Source organism: Podarcis tiliguerta (assembly GCF_965153285.1).
Source record: "Podarcis tiliguerta genome assembly, chromosome: 1".
Taxonomy (NCBI): Eukaryota; Metazoa; Chordata; class Lepidosauria; order Squamata; family Lacertidae; genus Podarcis; species Podarcis tiliguerta.
In genome coordinates, this window is record NC_139534.1 from 103,640,486 (window position 1) to 103,660,370 (window position 19,885).

The following is a 19,885-nucleotide window of genomic DNA, read 5'->3' on the forward strand; positions in this document are numbered from 1 at the left end:
TTTAGCCCTCTGTGCCCCAATAAACAAATAAGATGGCTTGCCTTAAAGTGCAGGGAAGGCAATTACAGCAATGATAGTGGGAGTGTTTGCTGATCTCACATATTTTAGTTATGCTGTTACTTCAACTTGTCACTTGCGCATCTGAGTCTGTGGTTTTTTTACTCAAAAGTTAGTTCCATTAACTTCAATGGGGCTTGCTTCCAAGTACGTAATAGTGAACAGGACTTATAAGCAAATTTTAGAATCAGAGAAGCCACGCGACCGTGGAAATTGAGTTTAGTCCCGCCCCCTGCACTTCAAGGCACCTCATGACCCGAAGAGCGCGCGAAAATTACTAGGGCTGGTCATACGGCGGATAGGGAAGCATAAGCCGACCCACCTCCCATCACTGATTGGTTACTCGATGCCACCCTGCTCTGGCATTCCGTGATTGGCAGGAGAAACAGAGCAACGCGAACGTCGAGTGGTTCTCCCAACGTCGCTCTAGCAATACGGATTCCCGATTGGCTAAGAAGGAAGCTGATGACTGGAGCACCCAAATGCCACTCAACCTGTCAGGGCGGTGATTCGCTAGGGACGAGGCGCGGCTGTTGGCGAGGAACGTTGTCGATCCAACCCTCGCGCGCCGATTGGCGGGTTTGCTCGGAGGAGCCGCGCTACGTGGGGGGGCTGGGCCGTGGCGCCCCGCCCCTTTCCCGCCGAGCCGCGCTCTCGGCCGGCCCCTGACTGGCTAGGCCGCGCCTGTGAGTGGCTGGGATGGCGGTGGCGGTGCGGGCTCTGCAGGAGCAGCTCGAGAAGGCCAAGGAGAGCCTCAAGCACGTCGACGAGAACATCCGCAAGCTCACGGGGCGGGACCCCAACGATGTGCGGTGAGGCGGGAGGAAGAGCGGGGCGGCCGGCGGGGGGGTTTCGGCTCAGAGGGGACCGCCGCGCTCGCCCCCTGAGAGGCTTCTCTGAGGTTGCCCCTTTCGTGCCCGCGCCCTTTCCCTTCCCTCTCCCGGTACTTCAGGGGCCCGAGCGGTGCAGCCGTTAGCCCCGTCCCTCTTCAAATCGAGGACGGAGCGGGAACGCAGAGGGAGGCCTACGAGCAGAATCCGTTAGTGGCGTCCACGTGAGTTGCCAGGCGCGGCTGCGCCCTGCGAACGAGGCTACCCCGCTTGGCTTCAATGGAGCTCTCTAGTTCCCAGTAAGGGCGCTTAGGGACGCAGCCTGCACCGGCGGCCAAAGTTAACCCGGGTGAAGGGTGCGCTCATGCCCCAGCCTAAATCTGTAAAAGTTTCCGTGGCACAGAAGGTAGGCAAAACCCACTGCCGTCCCCCTGCATTTTCTGCTACTTCCTTCCACGTGGGAAGTCAAGGTATTTAAATGAAATAGGCCATCAGGATCCTGCACACGGTAGAAGCAGTCTCTTCCCGTCCCCAAGCACTAAAGCTGACTAATAAAGTGGGGGTGGGGGATACATTTGCACCAGGTCTCCAGTGGTGTTCCTTTGAGGGATGTTTTCTGTACCTCTTTGCACCTTCCTGATGATTATTCCCTTGGCTTTTCCCCCCAGGCCCGCTCAAGGGAGATTATTGACCATCACAGGCCCTGGTGGAGGTAGGGGGCGTGGAAGTATATTACTTAGGTGAGTATCTGTGGATGATTAATGGAAACCAATTCTGTACCTTTCTGAGGGCAGCTTCTATGCTGCACAGAATGTTACGCTTGTATTTGAAGGCTAGAAATGAAAAGAAGGTTAAATGTTAGGTAGCTAGAGTCTGAACTCAACTGCCATACTTGTACAGTGAGGGGGAAGAGAGGGGTTCTGTTCATGGTCCAAAGCATATTCACAGGCAAACAAGCAAATAGCTGTTGGGGTACTTGACCATTGCTTGTGCTGTCACTACTGCCCTAAGGTTACATGCAACTTCTAACCTAAAAAAAAACAAAAAAAAAACTTAAGTAATTTCAAGTTGGACTTAAACAGTTGCTGTAATGCTAGTTTATGGCAGTACTGAGGAGCCCACAAGATTGCTGTGTTCAGAGATTTCAGTAGAAGGCATGTATAACTTGCCACTTGGCTCATATACCATTGTTATTACTGAAGGGTGGGCAGCCACCCATGCTATTCTAAGGGTTACAGATCCTCTGCTGTTATAGCCTAACACTGGCATGGTATGGTACAGTGGTACCTCGGGTTAAGAACTTAATTCATTTTGGAGGTCCATTCTTAACCTGAAACTGTTCTTAACCTGAGGTACCACTTTAGCTAATGGGGCCTCCTGCTGCCGCCGCGCAATTTCTGTTCTCATCCTGAAGCAAAGTTCTTAGCCTAAGGTACTATTTCTGGGTTAGCAGAGTCTGTAAACTGAAGCATCTGTAACCCGAGGTACTACTGTACTTGAAGGCTATTGCAACAGAGCTCTGCCTGGTTTTTATTGGATGGTGTTTTAGGCTCTGCTTGCACAGCAGTCTTTGCAGTCCTACAGATATTTGGCCTACTTGGTATTTAGTTTTGGTACTGGAAAGTTTAAAATTGCTAGATATATTCAGATTTCTAGAGTTTCTTTAAAATGCTCTTAAAAGGAATGAATAAGCTTTTGAATTTGTGGCATTGTGTAACTCAGGGATTAGTTACTTTTGTGGGTGGTTTATTTTTTAAAACTGTCACATCCTCCACCCTTGGAGGGGCTTTTCTGAATTGGAAGGGATACTTTGTTCTGTGTATGAGAGTTGGATATATATACATGGGCAGAGAGAGAGAGGGAGATATTTATGTGAGGTGGGAGAATAGAGGGTAGGTATGTGTTTGAGAGGGAGAGATGTACTTGCAGCAGTGTATATGCGAAGTACAGTATATGCATGTGTGTGAGAGCTGCATGAGTGTGCTGAGAGGCTTTCTCTTGCATCTCACCCAAATATAGTCATACCTTGGAAGTCAAACAGAACCCATTCTGGAAGTCCATTTGACTTCCAAAACATTTGGAAACCAAAGTGCGGCTTCTGATTGGCTGCAGGAGGCTCCTGCACCAATCAGAAGTCGCACTGGATGTTCGGGTAATCATTCGAAAACCGGAACACTCATTTCCGTGTTTTGATCGTTCGGGAGCTGATTTGTTCGGGAGCCAAGGCATTTGAGATCCAAGGTACAACTGTAGTGAACGTCCCCTGACAATGGAAACAGAGAAAAGCACTCTAGCAATCTTGAGGCATAAGCAAGCTGGTTTAGGGAGGTGTTCTGCTTCAATTATTTGGGCTCCAAACCATTTAGCAGCTTAATAAAGGAATACTAGCATTTGAAATTTTTGAATTATGGTGCTGGAGGAGATTCTTGAGAGTCCCATGGACTGCAAGAAGATCAAACGCATCCATTCTTAAGGAAATCAGCCCTGAGTGCTCACTGGAAGGACAGATCGTGAAGTTGAGGCTCCAATACTTTGGCCACCTCATGAGAAGAGAAGACTCCCTGGAAAAGACCCTGATGTTGGGAAAGATGGAGGGCACAAGGAGAAGGGGACGACAGAGGACAAGATGGTTAGACAGTGTTCTCGAAGCTACAAACATGAATCTGGCCAAACTGCGGGTGGCAGTGGAAGACAGGAGTGCCTGGCGTGCTCTGGTCCATGGGGTCACGAAGAGTCGGACACGACTGAACGACTAAACAACAACAACAGCATTTGAAATTGGCTTTGGCAGCAAATAGGCTGCCATGGTAGTTCTTTCAGAATTGATGTGATATGATTCCATCAGGATAAAGCAACCGCCTTCTAAGTGGGTAGCCAGGGGGCCCGTGTGTCTGGGTCTTTGATGCAGGATACTGGACATCTTTCCTCTTTAAACTTAACTTTTTTTACAGGGCAACTGGTAACACTTCAAAGTACAGCACTGGTGAGACCCTAGACACCTCCCATTCAAATTTGCCAACGAGCGCTTGTCTATTTTTAAATAAGTACATAAATATGTACATAAACAGTAGCTCTAGACTGTGGATGGGGTGGAGGGCCTAATCCACATATAGTATACTGGCCCAGGAAATTGCTGTTGCAACCCCATAGCTCTGAGTTCTCCCTGACAGCCAGTTTGTTTCTCCCCTTCAAACGACAGCTGAAATTGGTACCTATACATAAAAATAAACATATGCAAATATTTATTGTGAGCCTCTGCCCCTGAGTCTTTTCAGTACTCAACAATGCTCCTCTGCTGAACTGTATTCTGCACTAATGAAAGTTTTCAAGGGCAGCTCCTTGTACAACACATTACTGTATTCCATTTGAGAGATAAGCAGAATGTGCATCATGGTGGCAAGACTTTCTGTTCAGGAATGTTCCTACCTGGTGATAAGGTCAAATCTGGGAAGGGCAGTTTGTGACACTGGGGCTACCTTGGCCTCTAGTGACAACTGGATGCAAGTGTGTCCCCAAGCTGCAAATCTTCTTCATGGAAGGTGCACCCGCATCTGAAACAAGCCAAGTACCTAATTTATCAAGATAAGAACCACTTTCTCATAATTCTTTATTGTCAGTTTTCAATCTGTTAGCCCATTACTGAGCCCAAGCACTGGTTCAGCACCTGAACAGTCTCACCTAACTCAGATAAAAAAAAGAAATAGAGCTTATTTTCTTTGTTATACTGATGTCATCTTACTTCCACCCTCTGATCTCACCTAGTGGCTTTGTATAAATGTTAGAGAGCATGGCGTGACTTCTGTAAAATTTGCTGCACACAAAGCAAGACATTGAACTTTATTTTTATGGGGTCTTGGCATTATAAACTTGCTTGGAGCATACGGATCTGATACACTGATGTGCTCTTTTGTTTCAGGCGTGGATTCTCGGATAGCGGAGGAGGACCCCCAGCCAAACAGAGGGATCTAGAAGGGGCGACCAATAGGTGAGCAGAGAATGAAATGGGGCTGAATTCAAGAACAGGATTGAATGAAGTTAGAGACAAGAACAGCATGCCTTCTTAGCTGACTCAGTATATTTCTGTAGTGCATTTCTGCATGGTTTTTATATAGCACTCAAGGCTGTGTATAATTTAATAAGATTGTTTGCAATTTCAGACATACAAAAGGAACTGGGAGGGAAGAAAGGAAAAACCATTCATGTATCAGTTCTTCTTTAATTAAGTTGCATATAATTCCTCTTGGAATTCTACACTAGCAAATAATTTATACTGGTGTATCTTGATTCTGTGTGATATTTTAAATAGGATTTCAGTAGAACACCTTTTTTTGTCTTGAGTACCCGTAAATTGTGTAGGAGTTGCTACCCTACAATATGTTCCGTAGAAAGAAAAGTAAGCGGACTTTAAAAGTGAGGTCTCCATCTTTAAAAAGATGCTGTAATAAAGCAACAGATTTAGCAAGCAGCTAATCTGCATTCACCGGAGAGTTCATTGGATCCCAGCAGCAACATGGACAGAGAGGTTGGATCAAAGCAGTCTGAAGCACAGTATCTTGATTTTAGTGTAGTTATTTTGCTTTTATTAACATCATTTTCTAAGCCAATTGAAACATTTTCCTTGGTTCTAGTATAAAATGGATGCCTTTGATACTCTCTTAAATTTAGGCTAGCTGGGGAACGTCGGACAAGGAGAGAATCACGCCATGAAAGCGACGCAGAGGATGATGATGTTAAAAAAGTAAGGGATACCTAGAAGTTGGTGGGTAGAGAGGGGAAAGAAATGTAGAAAGCTTCCATTAACCTGGATTTGACCTATCCTTGCAGCCAGCGTTGCAGTCTTCTGTTGTTGCTACCTCCAAAGAACGAACACGCCGAGACCTTATTCAAGATCAAAACATGGATGAAAAGGGAAAACAAAGGTATCTTACAGTATTGTTTACCACAATGTTTTCAAACTCCAAGAGCATAATACTAAATATGAAAGAAATGTTCTTTCTTGCACAGAACACTTTGTCCAATGTTTTATGCTGTCCTAGCCTGTTTCTTAAGAAGTGTGTGTACAGGTACTGACTGCACCAGACAACTCAACCCAGCTTCCATGTTTATTTAAGTTGCCTTGCCCAGTTTGCTTTGCCTGTTGATTTGTAAGTCAAAATAAGTTGCTTATGTACAGTGGTGCCCCGCAAGACGAATGCCTCGCAAGACGGAAAACCCGCTAGAAAAAAAGGGTTTTCCGTTTTGGAGGTGCTTCACAGGACGAATTTGCTATGGGCTTGCTTCGCAAGACGAAAATGTCTTGCGATTCCTGGGGGTTTTTTTTCCACTCCCCACCCCCTTTTTCTAAGGCACTAAACTGCTAATAGCCTTTTAGCAGCTAATCCGCTAATCCCTTAAGCCTTTAATAGCCGCTAATAGCGCTAATCCGCTAATGGGCTTGCTTTGCAAGACGAAAAAACCGCTAGACGAAGAGACTCACGGAACTGATTCTTTTCGTCTTGCGAGGCACCACTGTACTTATTTCAGACTGTTGTTTTGATTATTCCAGGAATGTAAAAGCTCTGGGTAGAGATTTATCATGTTGTGTTTTTCAAAGATAGGCATCCTGCCAGATAATTTTTTTCTAAAATGTTCCCTTCTTGGTTTTTTTTTTAGTTTGATATGAACCAGTCTAATTCAGAAGTAAGTCCCATTGATGTTGGTGGGATTTCAGCCTTGGTCTTTAAAGAATACTGCAAATTAGCAGCTATTGTACTTTTTTATGCTTTTCTGTGCAAAATCTTGGGAAAATTTGTTAAAATTTGTTTGTCATTAAAATTTGTTTATGAGGTTTGGGTGATGAAACCAGATTTTACAGTCTGCTACAGAAATCAAAACATATTTATTAATTGTATAGATTTGTATCCCACTTTTCAGGGAAGAAATCATATAAAGCAGCTGACAAAATATCTAAAAACATGAATAAGTTCAGATTTGAGCTGTGGGAGCTCTGCTGCCCCTGCCCAACAACATTCTGTGCTGGCTTCTTTTATGAGGAAGGCTATTTAAAGGTCTCACTTTTAGACAGTGCATTGTGTTGAGCCGCTTGTGTATAAACTTCAGATATGTAGTTTGTGGGAAAGTATCCAAATAATTTTTTGGGGAAATTATTTCTTGATTCAAGCACCATCTCATATGTATTAGTTGGGGTGGGGCTGGAATGCTGGGCTGGAATTTATTTTCGGGCTGTGACCATTGTGCTTGGGGTTCTGACAGTAAGAGATGTTCTACAGTGGAGTGGACTCCCTCAAAAGGTTGTAGACTCTCCCTCCTTGGAAGTTCTTAAGCAGAGATTGCCTGGCAATCTGTCAGGGTTGTTTTAGTTGAATTTCCTGCATTGCAAGGGAACGGACTAGATGACCCTTGGGGGGGGGATTCCCTCCCAACTTAACAGTTCTATGATTCTCCATATGGGCCAAAGTTCTTGCTCAAACAGCTAGCCCTCAACAAAAAAGTACGTCAAAAGAAGATGACTATATTTTCAGTGCAATGGTGCTTACAAAATGGCAAATCATTTCTTGAGGTTCCTTATGAAAAGTCACAACAATGTTGTTCCTTTTATTAAAAATCAGTCTGTTTAATGTATTTTATTGTTGTCTTCAATCTTAGATAAAACTTTTGGATGTATTTGGGTCATATATTAAGAACTTGATTTAATATGTTTGGAAATTATATGCTATTGTTGATAAAGCTATCCACTGGAATTATCTTGTTATCTTCTCATGTTGGTTGTTGAAATTTGCAGTGTCCACTAGTTATGTTTCTTTTTAAATAGCTTTTGCACCCTGTATTATTATTGTAGCCTTTTTATAATTCGTGTGCCATTAACTAACAACCTTGGAGGATTTGGAAAACTGTTTCAATAGGTATGCATAATGAACACATATGAAAGTCGATCATATAATCATATCTTTTTACTCCTTTTCTAGGAATCGGCGCATATTTGGCCTGTTGATGGGTACTCTTCAGAAGTTCAAACAAGAATCAACAGTCGCTACTGAAAGGGTATTAACTCTATACATTGTAATGTTCATTAGAAGAGAGAGAGAGTACTACTTCTATTGAATGACAGAATTGTATACTGTCTTGTGCGAAGAAACTTACTGCTAGTAACCCAGTAGCTCAGATTTTTCATTGTGGAAACATGAGGACTTTAAAGTCATTTTTCAAGTGTAAAGGGAAACAGTGAGCATTCCTAAAACTTTACTTAAGCCTATTAAGTTCAATAGAACATGGATCCTACTACAAATACAGTTCTGTATGGCAACCCTAAACTGGGTTCTGGCAACCAGCTGGGAAAACCCCTAGTAACTGCCAGCAGCCTAGAGAGGTCATGCTTAGGTTTCATATGCCCTGCCTTTAGTTGGCTATATAGTTGAATTTTTATTATTATTTACTTGTCTCTGGTTCCATAACAATTTGAAAACAGATTAGAAAGAGAGAGGGGGCACAGAGCTCCTATTGGTTACCAGGCTTAAGGTCATAAGTTGGAGATATGTAATTGCATTGCCTGGCACTGCTTCACTGTAAATGTGGATTCCTCGATACACAAGGAGTGCTCCATACCTTAGGGGAGCAGAAATGAAAAAACCAACCACTATAAGCAGTGACTTGTCCAGCCAAAAGTTGTGGGCCATCTTGCAATAATTAGATAAAGACTTCAGTATTGATCGGATTCCAGAACAGGAGTCGACCACCTATTAAGTGGTATATAAACTAATAATAAAATTTCTGAGCTCACCTTAAGCAAATCTGAAACTGTTTCTCCACTTCAGCAAAAAAGACGGCAAGAAATTGAACAGAAACTTGAAGTGCAGGCAGAGGAAGAGAGAAAGCAGGTTGAAAACGAGAGGCGAGAGCTCTTTGAGGAAAGACGTGCTAAACAAACAGAGCTGCGGCTATTGGAACAGAAAGTTGAACTTGCTCAGCTGGTGAGTCAAAACTCAAGCAGCTGCTATGTGGTGTTTGTGTTGTGGACAATACTAAAAAAATAAAAATCTTTCTTTTACCAGCAAGAAGAATGGAATGATCATAATGCCAAAATAATTAAATATATAAGAACAAAGACAAAGCCTCATCTGTTCTACATACCTGGCAGAATGTGTCCTGCTACCCAGAAGCTGTTTGATGATTCCCAAAAAAAATTAAATGGTATGTTACTGGTGGTAGGGTAGATACATTTTCTTTGATATAAGCTCTTCTGGCATTTCAGTAGAAAAAGTTAAACTGATATTGATAAGGCAGTAAAGCGAACTTGCATCTTAGTCAAAGGGTCCATTCTGGGAGTCTGCATGTTTATACAAAAACACATAAAGCCAGAACTGGCCCACCCACAAGGTGGAGGATTGCCTACCCAGCTTTGGGAAGTTGGTGCAAAGGCACTGGAAGGGTCCTAGAGTCCTGGTTCTGGGGTTTAGGAAAATCCTCAGAACAGCACATAGTTGCAAGCGGGGTTTTTCCATCTTGCAAGATGATGTGCTTGCACAAACAGAACATTTGTAATGGTGTGACATTGGAATTCCAGCCCAAGTGATTGACAGATACAACTTGTCTCTAGGGGGTTGGGGAGATGAGAATCTTGCCCATCTGTTGGATCCAGTTATAAATTATTTCTTAATGTGAAGCTTTACTGCCAGTAGCCTGTAATTAAAAAATACGTGGCAAATGCCCCAATTCACAAGTGCACATTCTGACCTCTTTAACATGGATGATCGCTTGTCTGTATGAAACTTTCCTTGTGTGAAGTGGTTCAAGTGATCTATCAGTAAGATGGAACCATGCTAAGTACCCACAATAAGCTTAGTGTGTCGTCTTTCGTTCTGCAGCACTGTTTGAAAATAGGCGCATTGAGTTTGCTGAGCAAATTAACAAAATGGAAGCCAGGCCCAGGCGACAATCTCTGAAGGAAAAAGAACACCAGGAGGTGCAGAAGGAAGAAAAGAAGGAAGACCAGAACAAGGAGCAAGAAGAGGGTAAGGCGGTTCAGCAGGTGGAAGAGATGGAGACAGGTAATCGGAGCAATGATGTAGAAATGGAAGAGGTAGGGGAAGAAAAGGAGGTAGGTGCTAGTCACAGTGATGGAGAGATAGAACAGGAGGAGGAGGAGCAGAAAGAGGAAATGGAGGTTAAGGTAGATGAGGGACCAGAGATTAAGGAGAACGATAGGCAGCAGGATAATCAGGAGGAGGAGGTTGTGTTAGGGAAAGAGGAAGGTGAAAACACGCTGCCAGTAGATGGCGAGCAGGATGTGATGGAAACCAATGAGGCAGATCATGCAGAGCCACTAGAAAATGAGAATAGCAAAGAAGTGGAACCAGAAATGGAGAGTAATGCTCAACCAGAGCAGGAGGGGCCTGTTGCTCCCTTGGAGAAAGAGGAAGGCAACAAGCCAGAAGTGGAAGCTGAACCCGAGGAGGCAGAAGAGAAAGAGCCGGAATCTATTGCAGTGTCCGAGGCTGAGGTCCAGCCTCGACCAGAGGCTGTGCTTCAGCCACAGCCTTCACCACAGTTGGAATCCACTCAAGATCAAGAGCCTCAGGTAGACAAAGAAGAAACGGTAGTGCCTGAGAATCTGCCTGAAACTCAGGCAGACCAAATCCAGGCAGTAAGCGTAGAAGTCAAGAACAAGGTTAGGAGCAGGAGCAGAGGTAGAGCAAGGAACAAAGGCAGCAAGAGTCGAAGCCGCAGTACTAGCAGCAGCACCAGCAGTACTAGTTCTACAAGCAGTAGTAGCGGCAGCAGTTCTAGCAGCGGCACCAGCAGTAGTCGGAGTAGTTCCTCCAGCAGCAGCAGCACTAGCGGAAGTAGCAGTCGAGAGAGTAGCAGTAGCTCCAGCAGCAGCGAGAGCAGAAGTCGGAGCAGAGGGCGTGGGCACAATAGGGATAGGAAGCGTAGGAGGAGCCTGGATCGAAAGCGAAGGGATAACGCAGGAGTAGACAGGAGTCACAAGTCTTCGAAAGGTAGCAGCAGAGATGCGAAAGGATCAAAGGATAAAAGTTCAAGGTCGGACAGGAAGAGGTCTATATCAGAAAGTAGTCGGTCAGGCAAAAGAACTTCGCGGAGTGAAAGAGACCGTAAATCAGACAGGAAAGACAAAAGGCGTTGACGGAAGAGACCAGGCTCCCTAGCCTAATCTTTGCAGCAGAAGATTACTTGATGAGTGAAAGGATTCCATGTGGGGAAGAAAAGGCTGCCTTAATTGCATGCTGTATAAAATCTTTTGGAGAAATGCAGACTCTTTACCAGGCAATTCTCGTGCTTTTTACATGGTTTTGTAAAAGGTTACTTATCAAATTATGTGACGATGCAAAAGTGTACAAATAAAAGGATTGACAACCCCTTCATCTTTTTAAATCTCCTCTACTTAAAAGAGTTTCTGTATATTTTAATAGGTACATAGTTACATTTGTGTGAATCATTTCTGTATCAGATCTTTTTTTTTTTGTAGAAATAAATGTGTATTTTACAGAGGTGTGAGAGCCTGTTGCCGCTTCATCTCGCATAGATATCTTTCTCCCTTTGCCATACTTCATACAGAGTGTTTGAATATTCTGCCTATTAACACTTCCCCTCTTAATTGCTAAAAGTGAATTCTCAAGTTCTGTGAAGGAGCACACACCTGTGCATAATCCAGGTTTTCTTTTCTGTGCTTTCATTATACAAATTGATGCCAGCTTTTACTAACGTTCCTTGGTGAACTAACTGCCCATATACAGAAGCCAAGTGAGTGTATCAAGCCAATTCTAATTACTTGGCCATCTAAAATCTGTTTAGAGACTTCATGTAGTTATTTCAGCAAGCCTTGCCTCTCCCCTAGTTTTAGAGTAATGCTTAGATTTTTTTTTTTAAAAAAAAACTTGCATCTCATTTATTTCTGTGCTTTGCAGTACGTTGCAGGAGGCCTATGGGTAACTTCAAAACTAGATTATTGTTGGCCACAGGCTAAACTTTCAAATGCCAATAAAAATGCAGTATACCATTAAATTAATTGGGGGTTAAGACGTTGTATTTATGAATACCTGTTGATTGAGGAAAGTGGATTCAAAACTTGGAATTTCTGTAACATCTAAAGCAAGTCGATGGCAATATAGTTGGTGTAAAAAGGTGACATACTGTTTTTAAACTTCCTACAAGTGTATTCATTGGCTTGTTCTGTAAAAGTCTAAATAAAGGTAGCTTTATATACTATTTTCTGTATTCTGCATTTACTGTTTGTTTAATGAGAAGTTTTTTTATACTTGTCGTTCACCTACCAAAACCAAATGGTTTGACACAAATTAGAATTCCCATTCCCAGCCATAAACATACATCGGAAAGACCAGAAATCTCAACTTGTACTTAGGTACCCCTTAAAAACATTAAAGTAGTCTCTCATACCTAACAGTGTGGATTTGTGTATGGAATGTAATCCTGAACTGGGCTGGCGAAGGATTTGTGTGAAGTGCTCTTTTGAGTTTGTTTCCACCAGCCACCCAGCAAAAATTTCTTTTTAAAGGTCCTGGCTACAGATGTCTCTGTGGATGGGCTGGTGGAATCCAAGAGCGCCTGAGTCATTTTGTTCTACGTCTTTAATTTGCAGTGGGGAAAGGGTAGATAGGAAAAGACACTCTTGGCCTCAATAAGTATCCACCCAACTGTGGTCTAAACCATTGAGCTTCTTGGGCTTGCCGATCAGAAGGTTGGTGGTTCAAATGCCTGCGACGTGGTGAACTCCCGTTGCTCTGTCGCAGCTCCTGCCAACCTAGCAGTTCGAAAGCATGCCAGTGCAAGTAGATAAATACCGTATTTTTTGCACCATAACACTCACTTTTTTCCTTCCAGAAAGTAAGGGGAAATGTCTGTGCGTGTTATGGAGGGAATGCCTACGGGTGGCGGGGGGATCTGCTGCAGTCGTGAGCAGAGGATCCATGGTTCCCCTTCCTTCCTTCCTCCGTGGCTCGCTTTGAAACAGCAAAGCGGAAGAAGAGCCACTGAGTGGGGAAGAGAGAGGGACAGAGAGCCTGCTTCTTTAAAGGAGCAAAGCGGGAGAGGAGAGGAGCCGCTTACACGAGTCCTGTCCGGTTGGTTCCTCCCCTTATACCCCTCTTCTTCATTATTAGCAGCATCCTTCTCCACCCACCCCACGCGTGCTCCTTCTCCCCTTAAACCCCTCTTCTGCATTATTAGCAGCATCCTTCTCCACGCACCCCACGCGTGCTCCTTGTCCCTTGAGTGCTTTTCCTTCCCTCCCCACTTAAAACGTGGTTACAAAGCACGGATCCACATGGATCCTCGGGATTTTTGCACTGGGTCACCCCAAATTCATCATCAGATCACATAGCATGTCCATGGCTACATCTTGCACCAAAAAAATCCCGCACCCACTGTTGCCTGGGGCCGCAGTGATGCAAAAACGTGGTTACAAACATGGATCCACATGGCTCCTCAGGATTTTTGCATTGGGCTACTCCAAACTCACTGTCAGATCACATGTCTGTGGCCACAGCATGAACCACAAAAATCATACATCCACTTTCGTTTAGAATATTTTTTTTTTCTTGTTTTCCTCCTCTAAAAACTATGTGCGTGTTATGGTCGGGTGTGTGTTATAGAGCGAAAAATACGGTAGGTACCGCTCCAGCGGGAAGGTAAACAGCATTTCCATGCGCTCTGGTTTCTGTCACGGCGTTTGGTTGCACCAGAAGCGGTTTAGTCATGCTGGCCACATGACCTGGAAAGCTAGCTGTGGACAAACACCGGCTCCCTTGTCCTGAAAGTGAGATGAGCACTGCAACCCCATAGTCACCTTTGACTGGACTTAACCATCCAGGGGTCCTTTACCTTACCTTTACCTACCAGTATTAAGTTGACAAACTGCTTAGTGTTCTTAAAACAGGCCACCATGGTAGGTTAGTGTTAGCCTGGGATAAATAAAATTTAAATTATAAAGTTGGCAGTTAAATTACACATTATAAAATTACATATTAAAATGCATGTCAGCTTTACATACCTGGATAGGGTTAGTCCACACAAAGCTTTTAGCAAGTTTCAAAAATGATAAAGAGTGAAAGCACCTGCCTGATGTCAATAGGCAAGAAGTTCCAGAGTGTTAGTGCCGCAGTGCTGGAAGATAGATTCCTTACAAGTAGGGAAAAGAATATGTGGCACTTGTAAAAGCAGTCCCACAGATCAAGGTGGATGCATGGCCATATATGGACTAAGCTGATCCTTCAACTAAACTGATCCTAAGCTGTTGAGCAGGGGTCAGCAAACTTACTGTGCCTTGGGCTGGTGTTTCCAGCACCGATCACAGGGCAGGGGAGCGAGTGCCCATATGTGTGCGCACACGCTATTTCTGGCGCACTTCCGGGTCGGAGGAGCGCTGGAAATAGCTTGTGCGCATGTGCACGAGCCTTCTTCAACCCGGATGTGCACTGGAAATAACGCGCATGCGAACAAACTATTTCCAGTGCTCCTCCGACCCGGAAGTGGGCAGCCGTGCAGCGCAGCACTGGTAAGAGCGGGCAGTGGGCAGCAGGGGTTGCTGCGGGCCGGATAAACGAGTCCCTTGGGCCTTATCCGGCCCGCGGGCCTTAGTTTGGGGACCCCTGCTGTTGAGTGTTTATGTACTAATGGTAACACATTGAAGTTGGCCTAGTAACAGATTGGTAGCCAGTGAAGATATCAGAGAAGATACCGTATTGGCCCGAATATAAGCTGCACTTTCCCCCCAAATTCTGACCGTGAAAAGTTAAAAGTGCAGCTTATATTCACGACCTTACAGTATGCAGCCAGGAGTTCGGGGCAGACAGTGCCAGGTGTGTCCTCCCAAAGCCAGGAAGGGAGAGAGTGAGGAAGGGGAAAGGCCGCTGGCCATGCAGAAGAAGAAGAAGAGTTTGGATTTGATATCCCGCCTTTCACTCCCCTTCAGGAGTCTCAAAGCGGCTAACATTCTCCTTTCCCTTCCTCCCCCACAACAAACACTCTGTGAGGTGAGTGGGGCTGAGAGACTTCACAGAAGTGTGACTGGCCCAAGGTCACCCAGCAGCTGCGTGTGGAGGAGCGGAGACACGAACCCGGTTCCCCAGATTACGTGACTACCGCTCTTAACCACTACACCACACTGGCATGTGTCCCCCACCCAGTATGCAGCCAGGAGCAGCTAGGAGAGGAGCGGCTTATATTCGCGTATTTTTTCTTCTCCCCCCTCCAATTTTAAAGGTTCAACTTATATTCAGGTGCGGCTTATATTCAGACCAATACAGTATGTCATAAGCTGACTGTGCTAATATTGTAATAATAGTAATCTAATGATGTTCAGGGTAACAGCCATGAAAGCATTAAGATGAGGCAGCCAGGTTCCAGTGAGAGTTGGAGGTACTGAGAGGAGCAACAATTTGAGAAGGAACCAAAAGGGAACCACACTACTAAAGGAGATGCGATTTATTTATAAAATTCTATACTGCCATATAAAATATCAATATGGTTTACAGTTAAAAGATGCCATTTTAAAGAATATAAATAAAAATAATTGATAATCATTAATTTGACTGGTTAATGAAGATAAAAATTGAACAGCTGCAAATATCTCTTAGAATAAAAAGATCTTCAAGAGATACCTAAAAGTCAAAGGATGCTTGTGGAATCTGCTGGAAGAGTGTTCTGCAGTATAGGACTGGTGACAAATTCAAATATGATTCAAAGATGGAGGCCACTAAAGGAAATATGATTCAAAGAATGGGAGTAAAATGCAACAAATGAGCATTAGAAGGCTAAGAAAAACATTTCACAAAAGGTAGTCTTGTTTCTGCTTTAAACATTGGTATTATACTTCATATTCCCAAGAGGATAAAGCAATTTAACATAACAGCCTCCCAGTAAAATCACATTAAAGTTTAGTCCTGGTTCAGATATCTTTATGTCCAAGGAGACATTATCAGCTGATAGGTTTGGAAAGGCAGTTGCTTGGGTGGTGCGATGCTCTGCTCTTTTTCGAAGCTAAAAATCTTTTTAATGTCCCAGGGACTGGGTGCTCTTTTTTGTTGAAAGTATCCAACCCTAATAAAATTTCACTTTCTTTTGGAAGATGCTTGGGTTATAATTAGTCTCCAGCAGAAGGAAAGAGCTCTGAAGATGCCCCTAAGAAGCATCTCTCTGTGTTCCACTACGTACCATGTGTACCACAGTGCCTTTACAAATTTTAGGTTTTAAATAATCAAGGTAAACAAATAGGAACAAGATGCAATTCAGCAAGGGCCAATGTGAAACTTTGCATTGACAATTAAACAAATGGCCATGTATAAGAGGGCAAACTAGGTTTTTTTGGGGGGGGGAGTTAAGTGCAAAAGAAAAAGAAGAAGAGCAGCAACAAAAATGGCCAAAAACAAAGAGGAGATATGAACCTCATGTTCAGGTTAAATTTTTTTTAAAAGAAGATTATCAGTTTGGTTTTATGCATACCTACTCAAAAGTCCCATTGGAACGTGCTCTAAGCTGAGTGTGTGGCAACCTAAATTGCCCAGCATGTTTCATCAAAAAGAAGGGATGCAGTTTAGTGGCAGAGCATCTCTGTATGCAGAAGGCCCCAGCAACTTTAGGTGGGACTGGGAGAGATCCCTTGTCTGAAACCTTGGGTAGTTGATGCCAAGTGATGTAGACAATGCTGAGCTAAATGGGTCCATGGGTTGGTTAAATGTACAGCAGCTTCCTATGTTATTTGCTGAGGTGATTCAACAGTAACTGAGTAGACCACATCAGCACTTTTGAGAGATAAGCAGCCTCATATAGTCAATAGATTTAAGTCAAATTAATGCATGAAGGGGTTAAGACCATAGAGTAAGCTGACCTGCCAGGCTTAGCTATGTCCATTTCCCCTCACCTTGGGAGGAACTAGGTAATCAAGTTTTTTTTCTCCCGCAGTCTCCCTAAGAAGCTCTCTGTGTGAAGTGGTTTGAACTGGTTGTTCCAGCTCAACCGCATGGCTCTCATCAGCCATTCTTGAGCTCCTTTACAAATAATCTAGAAACTTTCACCACTTTGTAAGGAAGCCAAGTTTTACTGCCTCTGCAACTTTTCTGAAGCACATGAATCTGACCTTTGAAGAGTTTGTAAGTAAACCATTTTTTAACTTACCCAGTATGTGGCCTTCTTCCTATGCTGGGAAAACTTTTTAAGGGGACATGCTTTATTTCCATGCTGCAAATTTTGTGAATTTAAATCTCTGCTGGGGTTCTCTCACCAAAAAGTAATTGCTCTAAACTTGGATTTTGGAATCCAGGAATTCTCTTTTCTATACTATAGTATTTTTTTCCCCTTGGCACCAACAATATCATTATTACGTTATATGGGATAATAAAGGGAACCTGAAATTACAATGTGGTGCTCACAGCAAGCAACACTACTTTTTCTGGATCTACTAGTGCAATGCCTGTAGGCTGGATGGGCAGTCTGTAATAGAACTTTTGGGTTGACCAATGAGAGGGAAGATATAAATTGGAGGGGGAAAGAACCTTGGATGAAAAGGAGTTGGGAAAAGGCAGTTGAAGTGAGAAGACCAGACAGGCAACAGATGAGAGCGAAGATTAAGAAGCAGAGCTGGCTGGAAAATGGGAAAGTGAGCTGATATACACCACATTAAAGCAGCAATAAGCCTGATTGAACATAGGCTACCTTCCAAACGAAGGTCGTAAGACACAAAAGGAAATATCAGTTGGATAGGCTGATGGGCTTGGGTCAAGGATATTTGGTTTCAAATCACTATTCAGTTGTTGAGCTCACTGGGTAACTATAGCCAAGTTACCTAATTAACCTCACTTGATTATGGTGATGACAAAATTAGATAACTGTGTACAGTGGTGCCTCGCAAGACGAAAAGAATCCGTTCCGCGAGTCTCTTTGTCTAGCGGTTTTTTCGTCTTGCGAAGCAAGCCCATTAGCGGATTAGCGCTATTAGCAGTTTAGCGGCTATTAGCGGCTATTAAAGTCTTAAGGGATTAGCGGACTAGCTGCTAAAAGGCTATTAGCAGCTTAGTGACTTAGAAAAAGGGGGTGGGGAGCGGGAAAAAATCGCAAGAATCGCAAGACATTTTCGTCTTGCGAAGCAAGCCCATAGAGAACTTCGTCCTGCGAAGCGCATTGAAAAACATAAAACCCTTTCGTCTAGCGGGTTTTCCGTCTTGCGAGGCATTCGTCTTGCGGGGCACCACTGTACACCACCATGAGCTCATTGAAACAAAACTGTGATACAAATGGAAGAATTTTGTATCATATAAGGCCTGCTGCAACCCTTGTAGAATATATAATGTATTAGTATAAGGAACCTGTGGCCCTCCAGATGTTTATAGGCCAAGCTGCCAATGACCAGCGATGGTGGGAGGTAGAGAGGGCCATAGGTGCACCATCTCTGATTTATAAGGTGAAATAAAATGTAGACCTGCAATTGTTTATTTGTTAAATTTATTGGATGATCTTCATCAGAGTGATCCCAGGGTAATGTACAATACCAAATGCTGTGGCCACATATAAATTGCAATCAGCAACAATAATAAAAACACAAAATTGTGTTATTAAAATCACTAAAAACATACTCAGCAAAATTTAAAGCAGCAGTAACAGAACATCAGGGTTTTGGAATATTCTGTCGTATTGCCTGTTAATTCATATTACATCTTTCTCTACATAGCATCTAAAGTTCCACAAAGTGCTCCAATAACTTGCTGATGCAAATGAGGCTATTGGTACATCTATAGTCTATAGTTTGACTGAAAGCGCCTTTTTCATTTCAAATTCCAAGTCCATATTGTCACACACAGTTAATCATTAAGCCACTTAATCAGGACAGTTCACTGAGCAGCTTGTTGAAAGGGCATTCATGCAAGTGGACTTTGGAGGTAGAAGGAAAATGGAACCAAAAAGATTTTATATATATATATATTAACTAAATGGAGGGGGGTGAATGATGTTTCAGACTTCTATTGCCAAGACACAATCCATTTTTTATTTTTTATTCTGTCAGGGATCAGCTTTTTTTAACCATTTAGGATGCTGCCGATTTGGGAAATCAGAATTTTGTTTTTGATCTTTTCATTCCTAAGTATCACCAAGAGCACAAAGTTGCTGTCAGGCCACAAAAAGTGTGGCGATCCAGAATGCGAAAGTAAGTATAAGGGCTTTTGCTTTAAGTAAGCTTCTTTGAAACTAATTTAAGTGTCGTCAAAATCTGTAAAACTAAACAAAGCAAGAAAAAGCTTTGAAAATGCAATATATACTTCAATAAATGTTTGCAAAATATTAGCTTTATGCATGATTAACCTGTGTATTTTCAACAATAGACAAATTCTTTCTGGGAAGCCATTTGGTGGAACGGTGTTGTAGCATATGTAAAAGGGCAAAGTTCAGTAGAAAAGCTTGTTATCAAAACAGGGGCCTAGTTTTCGTCAGAATTGTCCCTGTGCTTATTCAAAATCTCTTACTTTCCAAAAGGGCCTGATTAATATTTACAGCATTTATATTTTAGTTATGTATACAAATTACTAGTGTTTTGTCTACCAAATCTATACCATATATTTGGGTTGATTCGGTTGTCTTTCTATTTTTCTTAGCACCTTGCAAAATCTTATTGCTTTTGTACCTTGCCTTAAAACTGCACTGTTTGTAGCACTATCTTCTGTATGTTTCCTCAGAAGGAAGTGCCACTGGGTGAGTTCAGTGAGTCTTACTCCCAACCCAAGTTAAGAATGCTTCGGATTGTGGCTAAGGCTGCAGTTGTATATACTAGAAGCAAGACTCATTGAATACAATGGCCTTGTTTCTGACAGAACATGCATAGGACTGTGCTGCCTGTTAATGTTATATACTAGTGAAATGCTCATCAATAGGACTGTGGGGTGGAGTGTTTGTGCAGATATGTAGGACTTGTCTATTGCAGTGTTCCTGGGCACCGTCTTTAGCATATGCTCCGTCGGGCTGCAAAAATCTGCCCAGCG

The 19,885-nt window shown here is 43.1% G+C and overlaps 2 protein-coding genes across 10 annotated transcripts in view; both read left to right on the top strand.

Moving 5' to 3' along the window:
- The first annotated feature begins 610 nt into the window (after positions 1 to 610).
- On the top strand, positions 611 to 12,110 carry PNN (pinin, desmosome associated protein). The gene is made up of 9 exons (XM_083452682.1): positions 611 to 869; positions 1,556 to 1,627; positions 4,804 to 4,872; positions 5,553 to 5,625; positions 5,712 to 5,806; positions 7,853 to 7,928; positions 8,699 to 8,854; positions 8,936 to 9,074; positions 9,749 to 12,110. The coding sequence occupies exons 1-9, from the start codon at positions 757 to 759 to the stop codon at positions 11,026 to 11,028; spliced, it is 2,073 nt and encodes a 690-aa protein (XP_083308808.1). The 5' UTR covers positions 611 to 756; the 3' UTR covers positions 11,029 to 12,110.
- A 4,715-nt stretch (positions 12,111 to 16,825) lies between these two features.
- Positions 16,826 to 19,885, top strand: part of MIA2 (MIA SH3 domain ER export factor 2) — a 55,144-nt gene continuing 52,084 nt past the window's right edge. For 2 of the 9 annotated variants that reach the window (XM_083452177.1, XM_083452180.1), the window contains exons 1-2: positions 17,419 to 17,514; positions 18,916 to 19,056. In XM_083452177.1, the coding sequence (XP_083308303.1) occupies positions 18,942 to 19,056 (115 nt within the window). In that variant the 5' untranslated portion in view covers positions 17,419 to 17,514; positions 18,916 to 18,941. Of the gene's footprint in view, positions 17,009 to 17,414; positions 17,724 to 18,915; positions 19,057 to 19,885 lie in introns of those variants that run through there. The other 7 variants (XM_083452181.1, XM_083452182.1, XM_083452178.1 and 4 more) reach the window with 6 other exon arrangements.